Source organism: Neolamprologus brichardi, chromosome 23 (genome assembly GCF_056152115.1).
Source record: "Neolamprologus brichardi isolate AB-2024 chromosome 23, ASM5615211v1, whole genome shotgun sequence".
Taxonomy (NCBI): domain Eukaryota; kingdom Metazoa; phylum Chordata; class Actinopteri; order Cichliformes; family Cichlidae; genus Neolamprologus; species Neolamprologus brichardi.
The window spans coordinates 10,622,606-10,643,784 of record NC_142125.1 but is presented as its reverse complement, the minus strand read 5'-3'; the positions used below and the strand labels follow the sequence as shown (position 1 = coordinate 10,643,784).

The 21,179-nt window shown below is 45.1% G+C and overlaps 1 protein-coding gene across 1 annotated transcript; it reads left to right on the top strand.

Moving 5' to 3' along the window:
- Positions 1–336: 336 nt before the first annotated feature.
- On the top strand, positions 337–20,002 carry nrd1b (nardilysin b (N-arginine dibasic convertase)). Its single transcript, XM_006790306.3, has 31 exons — positions 337–418; positions 1,225–1,428; positions 1,860–2,118; positions 2,245–2,326; positions 3,331–3,484; positions 4,870–4,943; positions 5,065–5,160; positions 5,486–5,608; positions 5,840–5,897; positions 6,188–6,261; positions 6,744–6,813; positions 7,332–7,409; positions 7,514–7,634; positions 7,925–7,983; positions 9,642–9,696; positions 9,927–10,031; positions 10,128–10,251; positions 11,140–11,226; positions 11,580–11,699; positions 12,450–12,501; positions 12,869–13,019; positions 13,693–13,820; positions 16,001–16,163; positions 16,804–16,835; positions 16,964–17,102; positions 17,469–17,516; positions 17,987–18,039; positions 18,393–18,476; positions 18,552–18,759; positions 19,183–19,272; positions 19,395–20,002. The coding sequence occupies exons 2-31, from the start codon at positions 1,238–1,240 to the stop codon at positions 19,599–19,601; spliced, it is 3,285 nt and encodes a 1,094-aa protein (XP_006790369.2). The 5' UTR covers positions 337–418; positions 1,225–1,237; the 3' UTR covers positions 19,602–20,002.
- Positions 20,003–21,179: the final 1,177 nt, after the last annotated feature.

Here is a 21,179-nt window from a genome sequence, read left to right as displayed (position 1 = left end):
TCAGCACCCCCAAAGCTCTGATCCTAGAATCGCCCCTGATCTGCATTATTGTTTTGGCTGCTGTAACAGCTTAACTGGATTTTCGCAGGGTTAAAAAATCAAATCAAATCAAAATACAATCAGCCTAAACGATGCAACTTTTTAGTTAAGAAAACAAACGTTTCTTTATTTTAATGACAACAATAACCGAGACTGTGACAAACAGGAGGCATCTATAATTTATTAATTATTATATTACTACCGGTGCCCCCCTCCCCAGCATGTTTCTCGCACAAGCTTTACAGCTCGATTAGTGGCAACCAATCAGATGGCCAGTCTTCTGTGATTAACGTGACCTCAGCCAATCAGAGGCCTTGTTTTGACCAGCTGGGTAGTACCGGGCTACTTCTCTTAAACTTCGGCGGCTTCAAAGACGAAGGTGAGTGTTTTATTCCCCCTGGCAGGTAAAAACGGCTCCTATCGTCCGTATGTTGGAGTCCAGGTGAAGCTGCTCCCAGCTGACGGACACACAGCCTCCACCTGCCCAGCCGGGGGCGGCTGGCTGACGCTACTTCCGAGTATCTGGAGTAGCTAGCAGTCCGCTAACCGCTGGGATTAAAGTATGTTGAATTTAATAGCTGTGAAACGAGCCGGCGGAGCCTCCACCTGAAGCTCACGGAGCTCGGTGTGTTTGTGGAAACGCCGTCGGCGGTTATATGAAGTTTGCTGCATCGGTCAACCAGTTAGCGCCTCCGTTAGTTTCTTAACGGGGAAGCTAGCAGTTAAATAAACTGGATTTCACATGAGCTTCCGCTCAATTTAAATCCTTGTTAACGTTCAACGTTGTTCTCGCGAGAGACGATGCCGAGTCACCAAAATTCCCTCATAAAATCTGATATTTACCTTTTACCGAAAACCCTTACTTGCTGAAATAAAACCCGAGGTACTTTTCAAAGTAGGAGGCGTTGTTCTTCAATTCGGCATTCATTTAATCTGTATATAGTATTTTATTATTGGCTACTTGATGCTGATTCTTTCTGTAAATTAGGAGTTTAGTTTTATGTATGAAGTGATTCCAATAACATCCATGATTAAATAAAATCTGCACAGTCTGGATTCATGTTTCTCCCACGCTGTCCTAAAGAAAAGTGACCAGTTTATACCGATTATCATAGTCAGTGGTGATACATTTATTTCCAGTGAATTACTCATTGATAATTTGTTAATGTGTGTGTCTCACTGCAGAGGACTCTCCAAAATGCCTCAGACCAGCAAGTCGATGAGTGGTGCTGGTGCTGCCAGTCCAGCATCTGCGCCAGACCAAGGTGAGCCTCCGCCCCCAGAGGGCGCCAGGGCTCAGGTGGCTGGAGACGGGGAGGAGGGAGCCACTGTAGACGACCAGGGAGACCCAGAGATCGTCAAATCACCCAGTGACCCAAAGAGATACAGGTGAGTGACACAAGCATGTATTCAACCCATGATGAGAGTTCAAATGCAACCAGAAAACTGCTGAGTCCAACTGACAGTTTAACCCCACAGACCTCCCTTTCAGGAGTTTGCTTCACAAGTGAACTCGTACCTGTGATTGGTTGAAACAAAAGTGTTCCAGCCAGTGAACTGTTAAAAATACTTTGTTCTGACCCCCCCCCCCCCCCCCCCCCCCCTCCCAGGCTGTTATTTGTGTAAGGTCCTCCTGAAGGTTCATTTTATTTTTCATTTCAGAAAATTAGTGTTCGTTTCTGCATTTCTTTCAGGTTTGTTCCTCTCAGTTTAGTCTGACGCCTCTCTGACAGGAACGTCAGTGTTTAAAGTTGTTACCTGAGATCCAGGTGTGACGTTACTTGAGTGTTCACTGTATGAACTCCTCTGCTCTCCTGCAGATACATCGAGCTGAGCAACGGCCTCCGAGCACTCCTCATTTCCGACTTCAGTGGGGCCGACGGGGAGGGAAGCGACGGAGAGTCGGCAGAGCAGGAGGAAGAGCAGGAAGAGGAGGAGGGTGGGGAAGAAGATGAAGGGGACTCAGGTGAGGGCTCAGAGGAGGAAGAAGGGGACAGAGCAGAGGAAGAGCAGGACAGCGACTTTGAAGAGCTGGAAGAGGAGAACCCAGTGAAGAAGAAGAAGAGCTCTGAGAAGCAGGTGGGTGTGTGGAGGATGGGTGATGAAGGCTCATCCTCTTCCTCCGAGTGTCTCTGAACAAAAACAGTTTAACTACGTCAGCTCTCTGTGACAGATCCACCGGCAGTGACCCTTATGTGTTTTCAGGCTGCAGCAGCTCTGTGCATTGGTGTGGGGAGTTTCAGTGACCCTGATGAGCTGCCCGGCCTCGCACACTTCCTGGAGCACAGTGAGTGTGAACGTCATCGCAAACATCACCTGAGCTTGTCTTACAAACGATCACCCATGGTTTTAATTAGAATAAAGCTTTATTAATGAGATGTGATGTGACGTGAAAGTCAATGAACAGTCATCATCAGGTGTCTTTTTCCAGCGTCAAACCTACCCACCCAAATCTACCCACTCTCACGGTGCACTCACACCAAACACGAAGCAATCGTACACCTCGCCTCACTCGCATGAATACAGCTGCGTTGGCCCTCACAGCCAATGGGACAAGGAGGAGTCCAGCCAACAGCTGGAATCAAATTACACATCCATGTTTTCAGAAGGGATCGCAAAGTCCTCACTTTCCTCCACGTGCTTTCATTGTTGAATCGTGCAGCTCCAGCTGTCCCTTAAACAGCGACACTAAACCCCGCCTCAGGATAATCCTGATGATGCAGCACAAAGAGACTTTATTACAGATGCTAAAATGCAAATGCAAACTTACTGAAATCACTGGAGAAACTTTAATATTAAAATGCTGCCAAAATATTAGAAACATGCTTTTTTCACTTGTATGAGTACTGCTGGAAAAAGAAGCTGTAAACGTGGTCAGTTCAGCCTGTGTGGCTTTGATCCGAGCCTCCAAAAGCTCATCAGGAAGTCTTCACTATAAAAAAAAGATTTTCCCTTTGAGAAATTTTTAAAAAGTTAAAGACTTCCTGCTACAAAGGGAACATCTGGGTGCACAAATCAGCACAGTCTGACTCTTACAGGTTGTTCTGACGCGTGGTGATGCGGCACTGACTTTTTGAGTGGTATTTCCCACGTAGCTGCTTTCACCAGCAGCCTGAAATAATCCAGACGTCACCGTGAGGAGCTTCAAACATCTGAACGTTAACACGTTAACCTGCTGGACCTACAGATGATTACGTAGTTTAAACCCAGGATTGCGAGCTGCTGGCAACTTGTGATTGGCCAGCAGATACATGCTCTGACCGCTCTGTGCTTCTTCCTTCTCCCCCTCAGTGGTGTTCATGGGCAGTGAGAAATACCCGGCGGAGAACGGCTTTGACGCCTTCCTCAAGAAGCACGGCGGCAGTGACAACGCCTCCACAGACTGCGAGCGGACCATCTTCCAGTTCGATGTGCAGAGGAAGCATTTCAGAGACGCGCTCGACAGGTGAGCACCTCGGGTTTCCTGTTACCTGCTGTTCGCGGGATCTGCTGTGAGCTTTCAGGCGTGTGAAGGCAGCGCCCTCGCTGCGAGCTGACAGAAGCTCTTTGGGCCATCTGGACCTCTGATGGGAGGTCAGCTGTTCACTGCAGACGCTGTGAGGTAACATTGTCCTGAGGCTGTTTTTAGAGCAGCGGACAGACGGACGGCTGAGGACACGAGCGATCTGGAGGATGGAGAGGCTGTTATACCCACTGTTTCCCGACATAAATTTGTGGTTCAGAAATATCAGAAACTGTTACAAAGTTCCCACATTCCGCTGTCTCTGTGTGTACACTGCCAAAAACAGCTCTATTTGAAATAAGCCAAATACGCTTAAATCTGACAAAATTGTGTTGTTTTGAGAAGAAAAATCTGCCAGCAGCGGTTGCTTGGCTAGAATCCTTAAAACTAGCAAATGAATCCTTTTTACGAGGAAGGAAAATACCACTTTACCTAAAATGAGCGTTATGCTTTCTCGATCAAGCTGTTTTCAAGAATTATTTGCTTACTCTAAGATTTTACACCTTAATTTAGATTTTCATATAAACAAAAAAGCATTTTTTTAAAAACCTTTTTGTAAATATTTTATTTTTGGCCTTTATTGATAAGGACAGTGAAGAATCGACAGGAAAGCAGAGGGAGAGAGAGAGGGGAAGACATGTGGCAAAAGGCCGTGGGTCAGACTCGAATCCAGGCTCTCAGCCGTCAAATACAGTTCTTAAATTGAAAAGTTGTCTCGTTCTTCCAGAATAAGATTATTTTTCTTATTTAAAGAGTAAAGTTAGATTCATTTGCTAATTTTAAGGAGCAACATTTGCTTTCCCCATTGGCAGCTGTGTTTGCAGTGTACCCTGTAACTTGTAAATAAAGCTGAAAATGAGCTGAAATATCTTATTGAGGAAATGCTAGAGATATTTTTCTAGATTGAGCTTAATGTTCTTGTGCAAAACTTGCTTGTTAAGAATATGTTTTCTTTTTAGACAAAAAATAAGAAAAAAGTCCGTAATCAAGGTTTTTTACATTCTTGAAAATCATTTTTTGCAGTGTCGTCAGGTTATTTGTTTCCCATGTCCTCTGCTTGGCAGACATTTCCTTAACATTCAGGGACAAATGTTAACATTTCAAATGGAGAGGGTCGCCGTTTACAAAAAGGAGGAAAAGCAGCTTAACTGTTACACTCCGGCCGCCTGGTTGCTCATTAGTGTCATGAGCTTAAACTGTCCTATAACACACTGAGCTCTCCTACCAGACAAACTGTTGGACACAATATTTAAACTACACATATTGCTGCCTTTCTCAGTCTCAGCTGACACACCAGCTGTGGCTCTGATGTGCTGTCTGCGTTTCAGGTGGGCTCAGTTCTTCATCTGTCCTCTGATGATCGAGGACGCCGTCGACAGAGAGGTGGAGGCCGTCGACAGCGGTGAGTCCAAACATGTTTAAATATTAAAATCTGCCATACATTACGGCGCCCTCTCGTGGTCTTCTCCTCCCTCTCTTTACATCTCCCTCTGTGATGTCACTTCTTGTCCTCTGATACTCAGAGTTTCAGCTAGCAAGGCCGTCCGACTCCCACCGGAAGGAGATGCTGTTTGGGAGTCTGGCCAAACCGGGACACCCGATGAGCAAGTTCTGCTGGGGTGAGAACACGCACGCACGCACGCGCACACACACACACACACACACACACACACACACACACACACACACAGACTCCACTGGCTTTGTTTGATCGTTCAGTCTGATCAGGGCTCAGTAACAGGGAACTTTTCATGAAGGTGCAGTAACACGTATTTAACAGATGTCTAAATCAGTGGGCTTGGGCTCATAGCCTGTAATCTGCAAGGTCTGTTTTCAGTTCTTTCGCTGCACCTGCTGCATTGTGTTTCCTGCCCAGGCAGACCTGCAACACTTGTTGGTTGTGGACAGATTTTTGTTTAACAGGTGTCGTTTTGTTTCCGGCAGGTAACGCTCAGACATTAAAGCACGAGCCCCGAGAGAAGCAGATCAACACCTACGAGCGGCTCAGGGACTTCTGGAGGAGATATTACTCAGCTCAGTACATGACGCTCACTGTTCAGTCCAAAGGTAACAATAGAACCGCCGCCATGCCGGTCTGTCACGTGTTTTCACTCCGAGTCTGTGGGCAGGACTTGTCCTGCTGATGAGCTGAGTTCAGCCTTGCACCTGTTTATTCCTAAAGTGCCAGCAGACAGGACTGAACGCTGTTTATTCATAGAGTTAAGTTCAGCTGTAAACTGGAACTGCGGATAGAAACGAGCTCTGTAACAGCTGGATCACAGTGTTTGTGTTCTTCAGAGACTCTGGACACGCTGGAGGAGTGGGTGAGGGAAATCTTCATCAGGGTGCCCAACAAGTAAGACACACACACACACATTAAAGTGATGTCACATGTCTGCATCCAATCACGTGTTGCCGTAGAAACCCTGAACTTTGTTCGGTGTAGAATTAATAAACAGTGATCATCAGAATCTTTAAATGAATAAATGATGAGTTCTTTCATCAGTTAAACCTGTTGATCAGCTTCTTACCTGATCTGTTTAAAGTGAAGAGGTTTGATATTTATTGATATTGATTAGTGGACAGAGTGCTGATCAGATGGATCAGTAATGGAAATTACGTCAACGTACCTGTGTTTGTTTCCAGCGATGAACCTCGACCTGACTTCTCTCACTTGCAGCAGCCGTTTGATACGCCGGCCTTTAACAAACTCTACAGAGGTGACTCATACTGATTGTTGATTATTATGTCATGTTGTTGTTATTATTAGCAGCAATCCTTTGGTTATGAATATGGAGCATGAGCACCTGCTGCTTCCAGGTGTGTTTCCTGTCCCTGCTGTAGCACCTGGTTTATCACCTGTGACTCAGCATAAAGCTTAGTAAAGCTGAGAGAGGCAGAAATCTGAATCTAAATCTAAACACCTCACAGTCAGGAGGAGACCCACTGCCTGATCAATACAGTTTATCAGAATCAACCTGTAATCACTAATGTCAATCTCTCGGGCCAATAAGACTGTAACATTTAGATAACACTTCCCCTCTCTGACTGGCCAGTCTTCCATCATCTGACAGCAGAGTTCCAGGAAGTGAAGCCATTCGGTTTCCTCCCACATTGTTTCCATGGAGACATCCTGAAACTCTGATGGTAATGATGTTTCAGTGAGAAATTGGGATTGATGAAGACTGCTTGTGTGTTGCAGTGGTGCCTGTGAGGAAAGTTCATGCTCTGACCATCAGCTGGGCCGTCCCGCCACAGGGGAAGCATTACAGGTGAGTCACTTTCTGACCTTTAACCCTCGACTGTTCAGCGCAGCCGGCTGGGATGTATCACAAGTTAAAGAGCAGGAGTCTCAGTCAGCTCGCACTCAGATTTCATTGCACAGCAATCACTGATCACCATTTTGATCGTAACGCGCAGCCTGGCTAGTGCACGTGGCTGTAGTCTAACATCATAGTCACCATCAGTATGACTAATCCTCAGTTTGAAGCTGTTTACTCTCCTGAATGAATCAAGTTTTCCTTGTGAATGAGGAAATGGACCAATTCAGACGTGTTCTCAATCAGGAAATACTTGGCGTGTTGCGGAAAACATGATGACCACTCACTCGTTTTGACATCACTGAACTCTTAAATGCTTTATCCTCACATCATCGCAGACCGCCGTCACACAAAGTTTGTAGTGTTGAACGTCCGGTCTGATGTTTGTGTGTGTGTGTGGCATGAGGCTCGGTCAGGTGAAATGTTCACAGCTGAGTGTGTGAACACGTTTGTTTGTGTTCCTGTGTCAGAGTGAAGCCTCTTCATTACATCTCCTGGCTCATCGGACATGAAGGGACCGGCAGCATCCTGTCGCTGCTCAGGAAGAAGTGAGTCATGAAAACAGACGTGTGAACAAAGGAAGGCACTGCCCTGTGTGTGTGTTCTGTGTTTATAAGTGTGTGTGTGTGTGTGTGTGTGTGTGTGTGTGTAGATGCTGGGCTCTGGCTCTGTTTGGAGGAAATAGTGAGACCGGTTTTGACCAGAACACCACCTACTCCATCTTCTCCATCTCCATCACTCTCACTGATCAGGGCTACCAGAACTTCTACCAGGTACACACACACAAACACACACATATACATACATACATGTTGGGTTTTCATATCTTGCTTTCCTTAGACCCTTACCCTAACCATAACCATAACCTAACTGTAACCCTGACACTAAAACCACATTTTGAGTCTCAAAAATGCCTTCAAACTTAAAAAACTTAAAAGGTATTAAACTTCTAATTTTTGGTTGCCACAAAGATATGAGTACATGCTCACACACACACACAAATGTGTTTGCTGATGTAAAAGCTGTGGTTTGAGGCCTCACCGTGATGCTGTTCTCTCTGCAGGTCGTCCACTTTGTGTTCCAGTATCTGAAGATGCTGCAGACTCTGGGCCCCCAGCAGAGGTCAGGCTTAAAAACCTAATTCCCATCTCAGCTGCAGATGTCCATAGACGATGTTTTCTAGGTCAAATCTGGTCGTCATCATTTAAAAACAAATCTATTTAGGATTTATGTTGTTGTTGAAAGACTATAAGTCATCTTTGCGAGCTGTTCCAAAGGTGTGAATTTAGCCCAATTTCAGCTGTGACTTCCTGTTTTCCCTCTGAGCAGCTTCCTGTTGATTAGAGCTCTAATTGACATCTGATTGGCTCAGACGTAGAAGCTAAAATCTGTCACGTTTGGTTGAAAAGTGAGAGTTCAGCAGATGTCTCGATCACACCATTCTTCTGTTGAAAATCAGGTGTGTTGTTGTTGACATTGTATTTATGTATGATCACGCCACCGCACACCTTCCTCTCTGCGTCCACCGTCACTCATCTTTAAATCTACAAACATGTTTGTGTCGTTTCTCTTTATCTCCATGTAAGTTTCTGTATCATTGTGAGCAGCATGCTGAGATGATCCATGCAATGATCCATGAGCGTCTGATAGTCTGAACTTACTGTTCCCTCGTCCTCGTGCGGCATGTTGCTGCAGCATTTAGTAAGGAAGAAGCATCCTCTCACTGAAAACCACACCCACACTGGACAGGAGATCTTTCTTCTACACATCACTTAACCTAAGTTGTCTATTTAGAGTTTAGAGACTCAGCTGCACATGCTCACATTCCGATACACTATACAGGCATCATACATGTTTTGCTCCTTTATATCTGCTGTTGCAGTGCTGGATGTTCATATTAAACCGTAGTAATAATGAGGTCAGTGTATGTGCAGTAGTCTCTGTGAGCCAGCAGCTCAGATTGCTCGTTACTTCGGTGAACTGACATCACCGTGTCACAGATTTCTTTCAGACACGGCACAAGATCTACAGAGCACAGCAGAGGTTTCTGCTGCAGGTTAAGACTCTGGCGTGTTCAGATGGATCTGAGGAGGTTCAGGTTCACAGTTTGTTTTTTAGAACTTTCACACTGGCCAGATGAGTGGGTTGTGCTAACAAGCTCCAGCCCCTCTGCAGGCTTTTAGAAGCTGTCCAATCAGAAGAAAGTTGTATTGGAGTGGGAGGAGCTAAAGCATCACTTTTCAGACAGGATGAACCGCAGAGCTAGACCCAGTTTAACATAAGGAAGGATTATTTTGAAGTCTGAGAATAAAACTGTGGAATTGCTTTAATCAAACTAACACTAACTAACACTCATTAGATAAACTAACACTAACAGACATGTTAGTTTTAGTGTGGTACTGCAGACTGTGCAGTACCACATCCAATCAGAAAATCCCATCTGTAATGAAGAGCACCGTAATTGGATCGATTTATTGTTAATTTTCTTCTGTAAAAGATGCTTAAACAGAACTTCAGTGAAGGGCAGAGTTCTTATCACACACTGAAGTCAGATGTTATGTGATGAGGGGACATGGCACTTCTGGTGGGAGGAGCCAGACACTTGTTGAGGAAGCTATGATGTCATCAAACTTCGTGAAAAATGACATCCAGGAAAAAAATCTTTTTAAGCATTAATCTGGGACGAAGTCACCGAGCTCTGAGATTATTTTATTTTATCTGCTTTTATTTCTTTTTCTTTGTCTGAATGAAATCCTCTTTCTGCTTTCTTTATCTTTCAGGATCTATGAGGAAATTCAGAAGATTGAAGCCAACGAGTTCCACTACCAGGAACAGGTAGAGGTATTGCACCACAGACACACAGTCAGGCTGAAGTGATGTGAGCTCAGGGAGGAGAGCAGAGGCTGAAGGTAGACACTCAGAGGAGGAGAAGGCGCTTCATCAGGGACAGCAGAGACAGAGTAGGACAGAAACGATAAAGCCAAGCGTTGTGTAACTCCTCATGATGAGCTTCACTCTTCACTGTCTTTCTCTGTGAAACGCTCACTTCCAATTGTGTTGGGCAGACGGATCCCATCGAGTTTGTGGAGAACATCTGCGAGAACATGCAGCTGTTTCCCAAACAGGACTTCCTGACTGGAGACCAGCTCATGTTCGAGTACGACCCCCAGGTGAGCATCACTGTGATCCGGATCTTGATCCAGAATCAGTGCAGTAATCTGTCCTGTGCAGAGTTTACGCTCTCAGTGAACTGTTTGTGTTGTCAGGTGATCAACGCCGCTCTGTCCCTGCTGAAACCCGACAGAGCGAATCTGCTGTTGCTGTCGCCGGAAAACCAAGGCTGCTGCCTCCTCAAAGAGAAATGGTTCGGTACCTGCTACAGCATGGAGGGTATGACGCTTTAACCACAGCACAGTTACTCTGTTAGTCTGCACCAAGGAGCGCGTAGCTAAAAGCTAACCCTAACCCTGAGGCAGGGGGAGGTCGTCGTCGTGGGAGGGCATGAAGCGCTTATTATTTTCATCACTTAACTCACACAGACCATTTTTATACGCTACTATAGTAACATCAAACTTCACCTTTGAGAACGTGGAGGTCTGAGGTAAAATGACTGTTTAGTTTCGTTTTTTAGCAAACAGTTGAACAAAATAACAACAAACGTTTGTGTGCATGAAGCTGCAAAATTTGTTCTGTCGACATTACTGATACGTACGATTTTAAATGATTTATGGAGTAAATGTCTGCTTTGAAACAGAGTAAAGCTGTGAAGGCAACTTTGAGTCCTACCTGTTTGTGTAAATGTCTCAAATTTAAAATGTCTGCTTTCAATAATAATGATAATAATAATAATAAACGTACAGCAGCCTGATAGTTCAAAATTTTAAAAAAGCCAGATCCAGTGTAATTTAGACTAAATGCAAGTCAGCTGTTCATGTTTTCATGTACAGCTGACTTACAACCAAACATGCTTGTGTTTGGGCTGTGAGAGGAGGAACATGCAAACTGCAGCACTCCTGTTTCTTCATCATAATAAAGATGACTGAAGAAATCTGCTGTTAAACCTGCTTCTTTGTTCACAAATGTCTTCTTCATTGCCATTACTGCAAACTCTTCACAAGGTGACAAAACAGGAAGTGACCGGACAAGCCAATCGGAATTAAGTAGTGTGAAGTTAGCGCAGAGTTTAAAGTTTCAGGGGGTCCTCAGCGGTGACAGTCTGACCCTGTGACTGCTTCCTGTTTGTCGCTAAATGTGGGTGTGTTTGTTTTGTCTCGTCAGATATCCCAGAGGAGTGGGCTGAGCGCTGGGCCGGAGACTTCGAACTCAACCCTGAACTCCACCTGCCTGCTGAGAACAAATTCATCGGTCAGTGTGAACGCATTTGGCAGCTTCAGATGATGAAGAGCAGCTCAGGCTGAGTCCACGTCAAGCTGATTTAGGATCAGCTGAAGGCTGAAAAGTTCAGATGTGCATCTCAGACTCCTACAGCAAAGCTGGGAACAAGTTTCCAGCCTTTGGAGAAGTTTACATCTGAAATCAGTCAGGATTTAAGAATTTAAATAACAAAAAACCCCAATTTCTACATCCTGTAACATCACACTGTGACAGAAGTCACGGTGTAAAGCTGTACATCAGTACGTTTCAGTGTTTCAGTCATCACAGCATCATTACTGACAACCAATAAACTCGATCTTCTGGGTTTTTTGTCGCTTCTGCAGCAACGGATTTCACCTTGAAAACGTCAGACTGTCCAGACACAGAGTATCCTGTGAGGATTGTGAACAGCGAGCGCGGCTGTCTCTGGTACAAGAAGGACAACAAGTTCAAGATCCCCAAAGGTGAGCTTGGCCGGCCAGGTCTGCTGATGGAGCTGAACCAGAAAAGGGAAACCAAAGTTTGGACCAACCAACAATTCAGAACCAAATAATCTTACGTTTACCTTCATGTAAGACAAAAAAGCCATCACTGTTTAGGCCCGCCCTAAATCCTCTCCTGCTGCCTGGTCTTTTGCGACTCTAACGGGACCAAAATGAAGTTTGTGTTTTAGTGATTTAGACCTAACACCAGAAACTTATCAGGACAGACTTTCCTGAGCTCAGAGGCAGCTGAGTAGGAGGGTCACTTCCTTATAGACTTCTGTCCAGACAGACTTCTTTTTACAACCAGAGGAGTCGCCCCCTCCTGGACATTAGAAAGGGTTGCTGTTTAAGGAAATGCTTCCACCTTTATTTACAGTCTGTGTCTGACAGTGAGCGAGTGCGGCAGAGTTAGAGGAGGTAATGTGCTAGTCTGACCTCTGCTGAGTCTGCAGCATCTTCAGGCACTGAGCACAAAGATGACGACCTGCAGAGTAAAAACTTTCAGTCAGTGTTTCAGTCCAAGTTTAAACCATAAATAAGATCTATACTGGTTTAATCAGACAGACCAGTTTAAACTATCCACCTGAAAACTGCTCAGGCATTAAAGCTCAATTTTATCAGGACAGGCAGGTGGAACAGCTGCATCTTGTGGACACTTGATGTCATTGAAACAGTCAGCTGTATCAGAATCTGTTTGGATAAATAATCACTGATGTGTTTTTATTTCAGCCTACATTCGCTTCCACCTGATCTCCCCGATGATCCAGAAGAGCCCAGAGAAGTAAGAGCCACCCACACACCCGAACATATTAGATCCACCTGCAGTGCAGCACAGTGTTACCTGGAAACAATGACTGACACAAACATAACTTTGTGTGCTACATATTCAGCATTTGTTAAATTTGAGCGGCACAGATGGAGAGTGGGCTGAGCCTCGCTAAAGTCTCTAAATCTGTCGATGCAGTCACTGAGTTATGAACAGAGAGGTGAGCAGAGCGTGGCGATCACAGCTCAGAGTGTGAGTTGCGCTCGGTCTGACGTAGTTCAAACGGACACGTAAAGAATTCAGATATTAAGCTAGCAGTTCATTCACATTCTGAGATGATCACAATGATGAAGGTAACTCTCTCTCTTCTCCTCCTCCTCAGCCTGGTTCTCTTCGACCTCTTCGTGAACATCCTGGCTCATAACCTGGCAGAGCCGGCCTACGAGGCCGACGTGGCTCAGCTGGAGTACAAACTGGTGGCCGGAGAGCACGGACTGATGATCCGGCTGAAAGGCTTCAACCACAAACTGCCTGTGAGGACACACACAGACACTCAGACACACACATTTTGGTATGAAGGTTATTCCTGCTCTGCATGAACCTGCAGAGTCAGCACTTGCAGCTCTGACAGTCTCCGTCTCTGCTTTTATCTTCTTTATTCTGAAAACCAAAGATTGCAGGAAGTGTCCTGCAGATGAGCAGGTACTTATTTAGGCATTTATACTAAAGCTTTTTCTAAATTAACTTAAACTTCAATCATTACCAGTCACATGTGATAAACTACTGAAGGGTTGCCCCATAAAATAAAATCCCACCGTCTTTGTGTCACTGAATTCTCACAAACTTCAGGAACTGTGAGTGCCGGTCTCTCTGATAATTCAACTCAATTTTATTTATACAGCGCCTAATCACAACAACAGTTGCCTCAACACGTTCTATATTGTAGTATAGAGACCTACAATAACACAGAGAAAAAATAATCTCCAAAAGATAAAAGTCTCTACAAAACACATGGGTGAGTGCTCTATGCAGGTCTCATCAGCTTTTTTTGTTGTGAAGGTTTGAATTTTGCTGAGAGTAGTTCGATGTTGCTTGACTGTGAGGGTATCTGTTAGTTAAAGATGAAAGCACACAGTAATGAAGTTGGTTTGATATCTGTGAGTCGGAGTGTTAAACATCATTTCAGCTGCTTTGTTTTCCTTCCAGCTCCTGCTGCAGCTGATCGTGGATCAGCTGGCAGACTTCAGCACCGAGCCGAGCGTCTTCACCATGTTCTCAGAGCAGCTGAAGAAGACCTACTTCAATATCCTCATCAAGCCGGACAGGCTGGGCAAGTACGTCCACACAGGCCTTTTGAGTTCAGTATCTAGAGGAGCCAGGGGTTGAACCAGTGATTAGTGGATGACCTTCTGAGGCACAGCTGCTCCTGAACCAGTTCTGTTCTGTTTTAACAGTAAATCGTGTCACATTTTAATAAGCTAATCAGAAACTTTTCAATCAAATAAACGATTCCCAGTGATTTCCATCAAGCTGTGTTCATGTTCTCTGCCCCGTGCTCAGTCAGAGCATGCTCACTGATGTCAGTATGTGGGCTCGTACATTTAAGAAGATAAGATAAGATAGAACTTTACATTTGGTTATTAACAAAAAGTATTGCACAGTGAAAAGGCACTACAGCTTAGTTGTTCCCCCCTCCTTTGTCCTCCTGTTTCCCCTCCCTCTGCCCTCCAGAGAGGAGTTAAACAGTTTGATGGCGTGTGGGACAAAGGAGTTTTTAAGTCTGTTGGTTCTTGTCTTTGGGAGAAGCAACCTGTCACTGAACAGACTCCTCTGGTTGTTTATGGCTGTGTGCAGAGGATGCTCAGCATTGTCCATAATGTCCAGCAGTTTTTTTAGTGTCCTTTTCTCTTCCACTGTCACCAGAGTGTCCAGCTTCATGCCGACCACAGAGCCAGCCTTCCTGATTAGTTTTTCCAGCCTGGATGAGTCCTTCTTTATGTGCTGCTCCCCCAGCACACCACAGCATAGAAAAGTACTCCAGCAGCCGCCGACTGGTAAAACATCCTCAGGAGCTTCCTGCAGATATTAAAAGACCTCAGCCTCCTGAGGAAGTACAGTCGGCTTTGGGCTTTTTTATACAGGTGCTCTGTGTTGCATGACCAGTCCAGTTTGTTGTCCACCCACAGCGCGAGGTACTTGTACGTGTTGACCACCTCCACCTCCTCTCCCTCTATCTGAACCGGCAGTGAACCTGCTCTGGACCTCCCAAAGTCCACAACCAGTTCCTTGGTCTTCGAGGTGTTGAGTTGCAGGTGGTTTGCGTGACTCCATGTAACAAAGTTCCTCACCGGACTTCTGTACTCCTCTTCCTGATCATCCTAGATACACCCATGATGGCTGTGTCGTCTGCAAACTTCTGAATATGGCATAATTCAGAGTTATAGTAGAAGTCAGAGGTGTACAGGGTGAAGAGAAGAGGGGACAGCACAGTTCCCTGTGGTGCTCCTGTGCTGCTGACCACAGTGTCAGACGTGATGTCCTTCAACCTGACTTACTGTGGTCTGTCAATGAAGTAGTCGGAGATCCAAGCGACCAAGCAGGGGTCTCCACCTGCATCCTGTTTAGTTTTTCCTGAAGCAGACAGGGCCGGATGGTATTAAAGGCACTGGAAAAGTCAAGAAACAGGATCCTGACCGTGCCTTTTCCCCCATCCAGGTGTGAGTGGGCTCTACGTTGGAGGTACAGGATGGCATCCTCCACTCCGACATCTGCCTTGTATGCGAACTGTAGTGGGTCCTGGGCATGCTGTAGCTTTTCACCTCCCACTGTGCTGCTTTCATCTCCTCCTTCACTTTGCTCCTGAAAGCCTTCTTCTTCCTGTTGAGGACAGCCTTGACTTCCTGTTTTACCCACGGTTTGTTATTAGGATAACACCGTACCGTCTTAGCAGGGGTGACCGTGTCCACACAAAAGTTGAGGTAGTCTGTCAGGCAGTGTGTCGCCCCCTCTATGTCCTCACCATGTGGGCTCAGAAGCACATCCCAGTCTGTGGTGTCATAGCAGTCTCTCAGAGCATCCTCCTTTTCTGGGGTCCATCTCCTGATGGAGTGTGTTGTGACAGGCTGCCTTTGGATGAGGTGTGTGTATTGTGGCTGTAGGTAAACCAGGTTGTGGTCTGACTTCCCTAGTGGGGGGAGGGGGGTGGCTCTGTATGCATCTCTCACATTGGCATACAGTAGGTCAATTGTCCTGTTGCTCCGTGTGGGACAATTCACAAACTGGTGAAAAGCAGCCAGAGTAGAATCCAGTGTGGCATGATTAAAGTCTCCAGATATAATAATGAAAGCCTCGGGGTGTTGTGTCTGCAGTCTTGCTGTAACTGTGTGTATTTCCTCTGTATTTCTGAGGGTTTGATCAGTATCGGCTCCCAAACTGAGCATTTCCTCTGAGGAGAGAGACTCCGTCTAAAGCGGAGCTGTAGGTGGATGTGATCAGTGTGGTGTTTCCTCTGCAGAGACATCCGTCTGCTGATCCTCGAGCACTGCCGCTGGTCTGTCATCCAGAAGTATTGCGCAGTTTCAAAAGGTCTCACTGTTGACGACCTCATGACCTTCGTCAGAGGGCTGAAGGCGGAGCTTTATGCTGAGGGGCTGGTGCAGGGAAACTTCACTAGTGCGGTGAGACACACACACACACACACACACACACACACACACACACACACACAGACTTGTTTTCATATAGTGAGGACATCTAATTGACATAATACTTTCCCTAGCCGCTTACCCTAACCATGAACAATGAATGACTCAGCCTAAACCTAAATTTAACCATAACCTAACTGTAACTCTGACACTAAAACCACATGTGGAGTCTCAAAAATGCCTTCAAACTCATGGGGAAGGGCATTTTGTCCTCAAAAGGGCTGTTGGTCCTCACATGTATGCATAAACATGGTTCAGATAGACACACATGCACACAGAGCTTAGGTTAAAGGTAAAGTCTGTCAGCGTGTATCCTGGGACAGAGTTCCTCCTTAACAATATGCATGAAAACAGATAAAACCTCCACAGCGGCACTGCTATACAAGAAGAAGAAACAGGAAGTACAGAAAATGCTGTTTTCTCTAGGAAGTTTAATTTTTATAAACTCTAGAATCTCTGCTTCTCTAAGTCCTGATTGTGTCTTCAACTGCAACAGGTTACAAAGATTGAGGTGTGTTGAAACGCCACCGATGTGCAGATCAGAATCAAGTAGAAGAATATTTAGTTCAGGTTGAAGGTCTGATCTCACTGATGGTGTCATTTCCTCCCACAGGAGTCCAAAGAGTTTCTGCGCTACTTCACTGAGTGAGTATCTGCTGCTGTTCATTAGTTCACAGAGACATCTTCAGTCCTCTAAATGACGTCAGCAAGGTTTTACAGATTCAGGGAAGAGTTCAGCTTTCTGCTCTGATGTCACACCAACCTGTGTGCAGGAAGCTGCAGTTCCAGCCGCTGCCTGCAGACGTCCCCGTGCTGTTCCGGGTGGTGGAGCTGCCGCTGAAACATCATCTCTGCAAAGTGAAATCTCTCAACAAAGGAGACGCCAACTCTGAGGTCACCGTCTACTACCAGGTAAAAAAACAAAAAACACAACACCACAGAACTGCTGATTCCCGCTTTGTCCAATAGGGGGCACTCTCAAGCTCGTCCAGAATGAACAAAACTGTAAATTTCATGATGTTCATCCTGGTTTTGATAGAAGAGCTCAAGACAACAGATATAATTCTATTTTTTATATTTTTGTGGTTTCTATTTCAGTAAAATGCCTTAGTGCGAGTATCGGGGACATCACAGCGCCACGAGTTGCTTTATAGCATCCTCTATTTTAATTTGGGGCATGAAGCCAGCAGCGGTCTCCTGATGGTATCACCTTCAATCACAACCAGCTGCTTCCTGCTGGGCTCTAATTCTGTGTGTGTGTGTGTGTGTGTGTTGCAGTCCGGGCTGAAGAAGCTCAGAGAGCACGCTCTCATGGAGCTGATGGTGGTGAGTGTCGCCTCAAACACTGAACACAAGTTTAACATTTAGAAGCAAACTGAATAAATCCAGATCGTTCAGGTTCACAAAGTTCTGTGACTCCGCCCATAAGAACCTGTAGCCGATGTAAAGATGGACGATCACCCCTCTAAGGTCGTCTCCCTGTGCACCTGCTCTGACCACTCACCCTGTGATTTGACCTCAAACACGTTCACAGAGCAAGGAAGGGGCAGTCAGCACAGGACTAACAGGAAGATATTTAAAAGGTTCAGAGGAGACCGCCTTCAAGGAAAGATCATCCAGGTTTAAGCAAGTGGGGTTTTTAAATCTGGGTGATGTGATGAAGCTTTTAGATCACGCCTCATACACATTCATTTTATCAAGCTAACACCTGTTCAGTGGTACATATTCTGACTGAAACTACAGGAAATGAACTCGTTACAGCTTCCTGTTTGAAGTTTATGTGTGTGTGTTCACAGATGCACATGGAGGAGCCCTGCTTCGACTTCCTGAGGACGAAGGAGACGCTGGGGTGAGTGTTCTTCCGGTTAACTGTCACACTGATTCAAACCACAGCATCATCATGTTGATAAAGCAGGTTTCCTGAAACAGGTTTCCATAGCAACACAATCGCTGATAATGAGAACCTCCATCAGTGAACAACTCCACCCTGAGCCAACAGGAAAGGAGATCCCACCTTAACGTCAGCTGAATGAAATCAGAAACCTTTAATAACAAACGATCACGTGTTCATATCTGTGTCACAGAGACTGGAGTGTGAGCTGCTTTTACATTGAAAGAAACAGCAGGGGGCGCTAAAACGCAGAACTCCCCACATCATTGCTGAGTTTTTAACTTGCTGACTTCTGACTTCCTGACTTCCAGGTACCAGGTGTACCCCACCTGCAGGAACACGTCGGGTGTGCTTGGATTCTCCGTCACTGTGGAAACTCAAGCCACAAAATTCAGGTGAGGATACCTGTGTGAATTTAGCTGAGGTTTTCAGGTGAGCCAGTTTAAAGCTTCTTTTCGTCCTCCTCACAGCTCCGAGTTCGTTGAGGCAAAGATCGAGGAGTTCCTGGTGAGTTTCGGTGAGCGTCTGTTGGGTCTGAGCGACGAGGCCTTTGGGACTCAGGTGACGGCGCTCATCAAGCTGAAGGAGTGTGAGGACGCACACCTGGGGGAGGAGGTGGACCGCAACTGGTTCGAGGTGGTCACGCAGCAGTACGTCTTTGACCGGCTCAACAAGGAGGTGACGCTCATGTTTCTGCATCTGCATGTTACTTTACCAACGTCCACCCATCCATCCACCTAGTCTCTTTTCTGTTTATGTAATTCAGAGTTGCAGTGGAGGTGGAGCCTATCCCAGCTAAGTTGAGATGGATGAATGTGAATCTTACCAGAAGTCATGCTATGAAGTTTTCTCTCAGCACGTTCTACAGGCTCAGGTTTAACCAAACCAGCCAGTGATCGTGCCAGTGCTGGTGAATGGCCTACCGACCACTCACTCTTACAGCTGGGATGGGCGCCTCCTTCCCTGAAACTCTGAACTGAATAAGTGGTAAAGAAAATGGATGGATGGATCTATTGCGAGTTTGTCCTGGGAATTTGATGCTGAGAGGCTGTGTTGCTGGTCCTGGTCCCAGTTGATGACCGACTGTGGTTTGCGTTGCAGATCGAGGTTCTGAAGACGTTCACCCAACAGGAGCTGGTCTCCTGGTTCCTGGAGCACAGAAACAACAGCAGCAGGAAGCTCAGTGTGCACGTGAGTAAACAGGAAGCAGTATTTCTCTCTGAGCTGCGTTTGTAAGGAACGAGCTGTTTCAGTAAAGTTGAGTCGTTAAAGTCACACTCTTTATTTTCTTTCTTTTTCCTGTCTGCACTCAGGTGGTTGGCTTTGGTGTGGAGGAAGGTGATCAGAGCGCCACCTGCAGCCCAGATTCTGCTAACTCGTCCTCGGCCTACGGTGAAGTGAGCGAGCTGACATTTGTGCCGACCGAGTCGCCATCTCTTCAGGACACCACGCTCATCACCGACATCAGAGCTTTCACCTCCTCCCTCCCCCTCAACCCCTACCACAAAATCATCAACTAGGCTCCACCCTATAAAAGTGAAACACCTACTGATTGGTCATGTTTCTGCTGTGTCCTCTTCCTCTCTGTGATTGGTTACAACAGTGCTACATTCACTTCTTGTGGGAACTGATATGCTCTGAGAATCAGATTTCAGGTCAGTTTTGGACAAAGAGTCCAGAAAAACTACAATCATGGCACCTTCATGGGTCCGATGAAATTCCCCTCCTTGTAGCTTTCAACTGTGAAATAATGATTTTTCCCACAAGACATGAATGCAGTGTGATGACTCAGGGCTGTGGTATCAATAAAGTCATTATTTTACTTGTAAACACACACGTGTTCTTCCTGTTATGCTCTCTCCATGCTTCAGTTTGTCCTTCAGTAATAAAACATTTAAAGACATTTCATTTACAACTTCTTGTTTTCATTTGGAAAAAAAATCAGAAATAAAGCAGACAAAAAAGGCAATCATTGACCTCCATTAATATCACTGACTATAAAAACTATAATAAATCCTCAGATTTTTGGAATCCTGCAGCTTAGAAATTGGAATAACAACTAATAAAAATAACTCTTAGCTAGTATATGAGCTTAAATGAGTGGGAGTACATGCAGTGTTAAGCTTAACATATACCTGGATAACGTGAAAGGATGCACAGGAGAACTGTTTCTTCTTTCTCGCCTTTTTATCCCCAGTAGTCCGCACATTTATCACAGTATTTGATTAGTTGTTTTATTAGTTATTTAGTTAGTCTGATAACCTTTTTAAAAAGGCACACATATGCAACCACCAGGACAGATGAGTCCTCCGTCACAGTTCGTGTGGTCAGTGAGGATGGTCACCTGCACTTTTAAGGCCATTACATCTCTAATCCACATCCACTGCCACTGTACCTAAGGGTAATTGGGACAATGTTAAAGACTTTCTTCTGCACTTGCATGTGGAACACCTAAATCCATGACAGTCATTCAGGCAGTAATACCAGGCCTGGAAACAAGCAATCCTTAAAATATTACAACATACCAAGCTTCTGTGTTTGAACGCAAAACAAATGTGTTATTTGATCCAAAGACAATAAATACATTTGTACTGATTATATATATATAAGTATATATAAGTAATGTAACTTGCAAAACAAAGTTGTGGAAACCCTAACCTTGGATTCAGAATAACTAAATCTGAGACTTTTTTTTTCATTGTAAGATTATTACAATGAGGGCAATATAATTATTTGTTGTTCAGCAGAACAGAGTCCAGTATGTTGACTCATACTTTTTTGCATTTGAAAATGGGTTGATTTTAATGCCATTACAGGAAGTGTATCTTAATCAGTGGGTAAACAATTAGTATGACACAGTCAGTCAAATTATTCTTGGTACTGTATACTTGCAATGAATACGTTGTTCTAACATAGTTATCTTAAGTAAACATTACTAGTTCTGGGAACTAATTAGACTTTATAGTGTATTTGAAGCTGATGGTGTCTCTGGAGTCACGGTGTAAGATCCTTAAGAGGCTTGCAGTTGTGCATAAACCTGCCATTCAGCCATCCCTAACCAAAACCCACAAGCAGAAGCAGTTGCAGTGGGCCCAGAA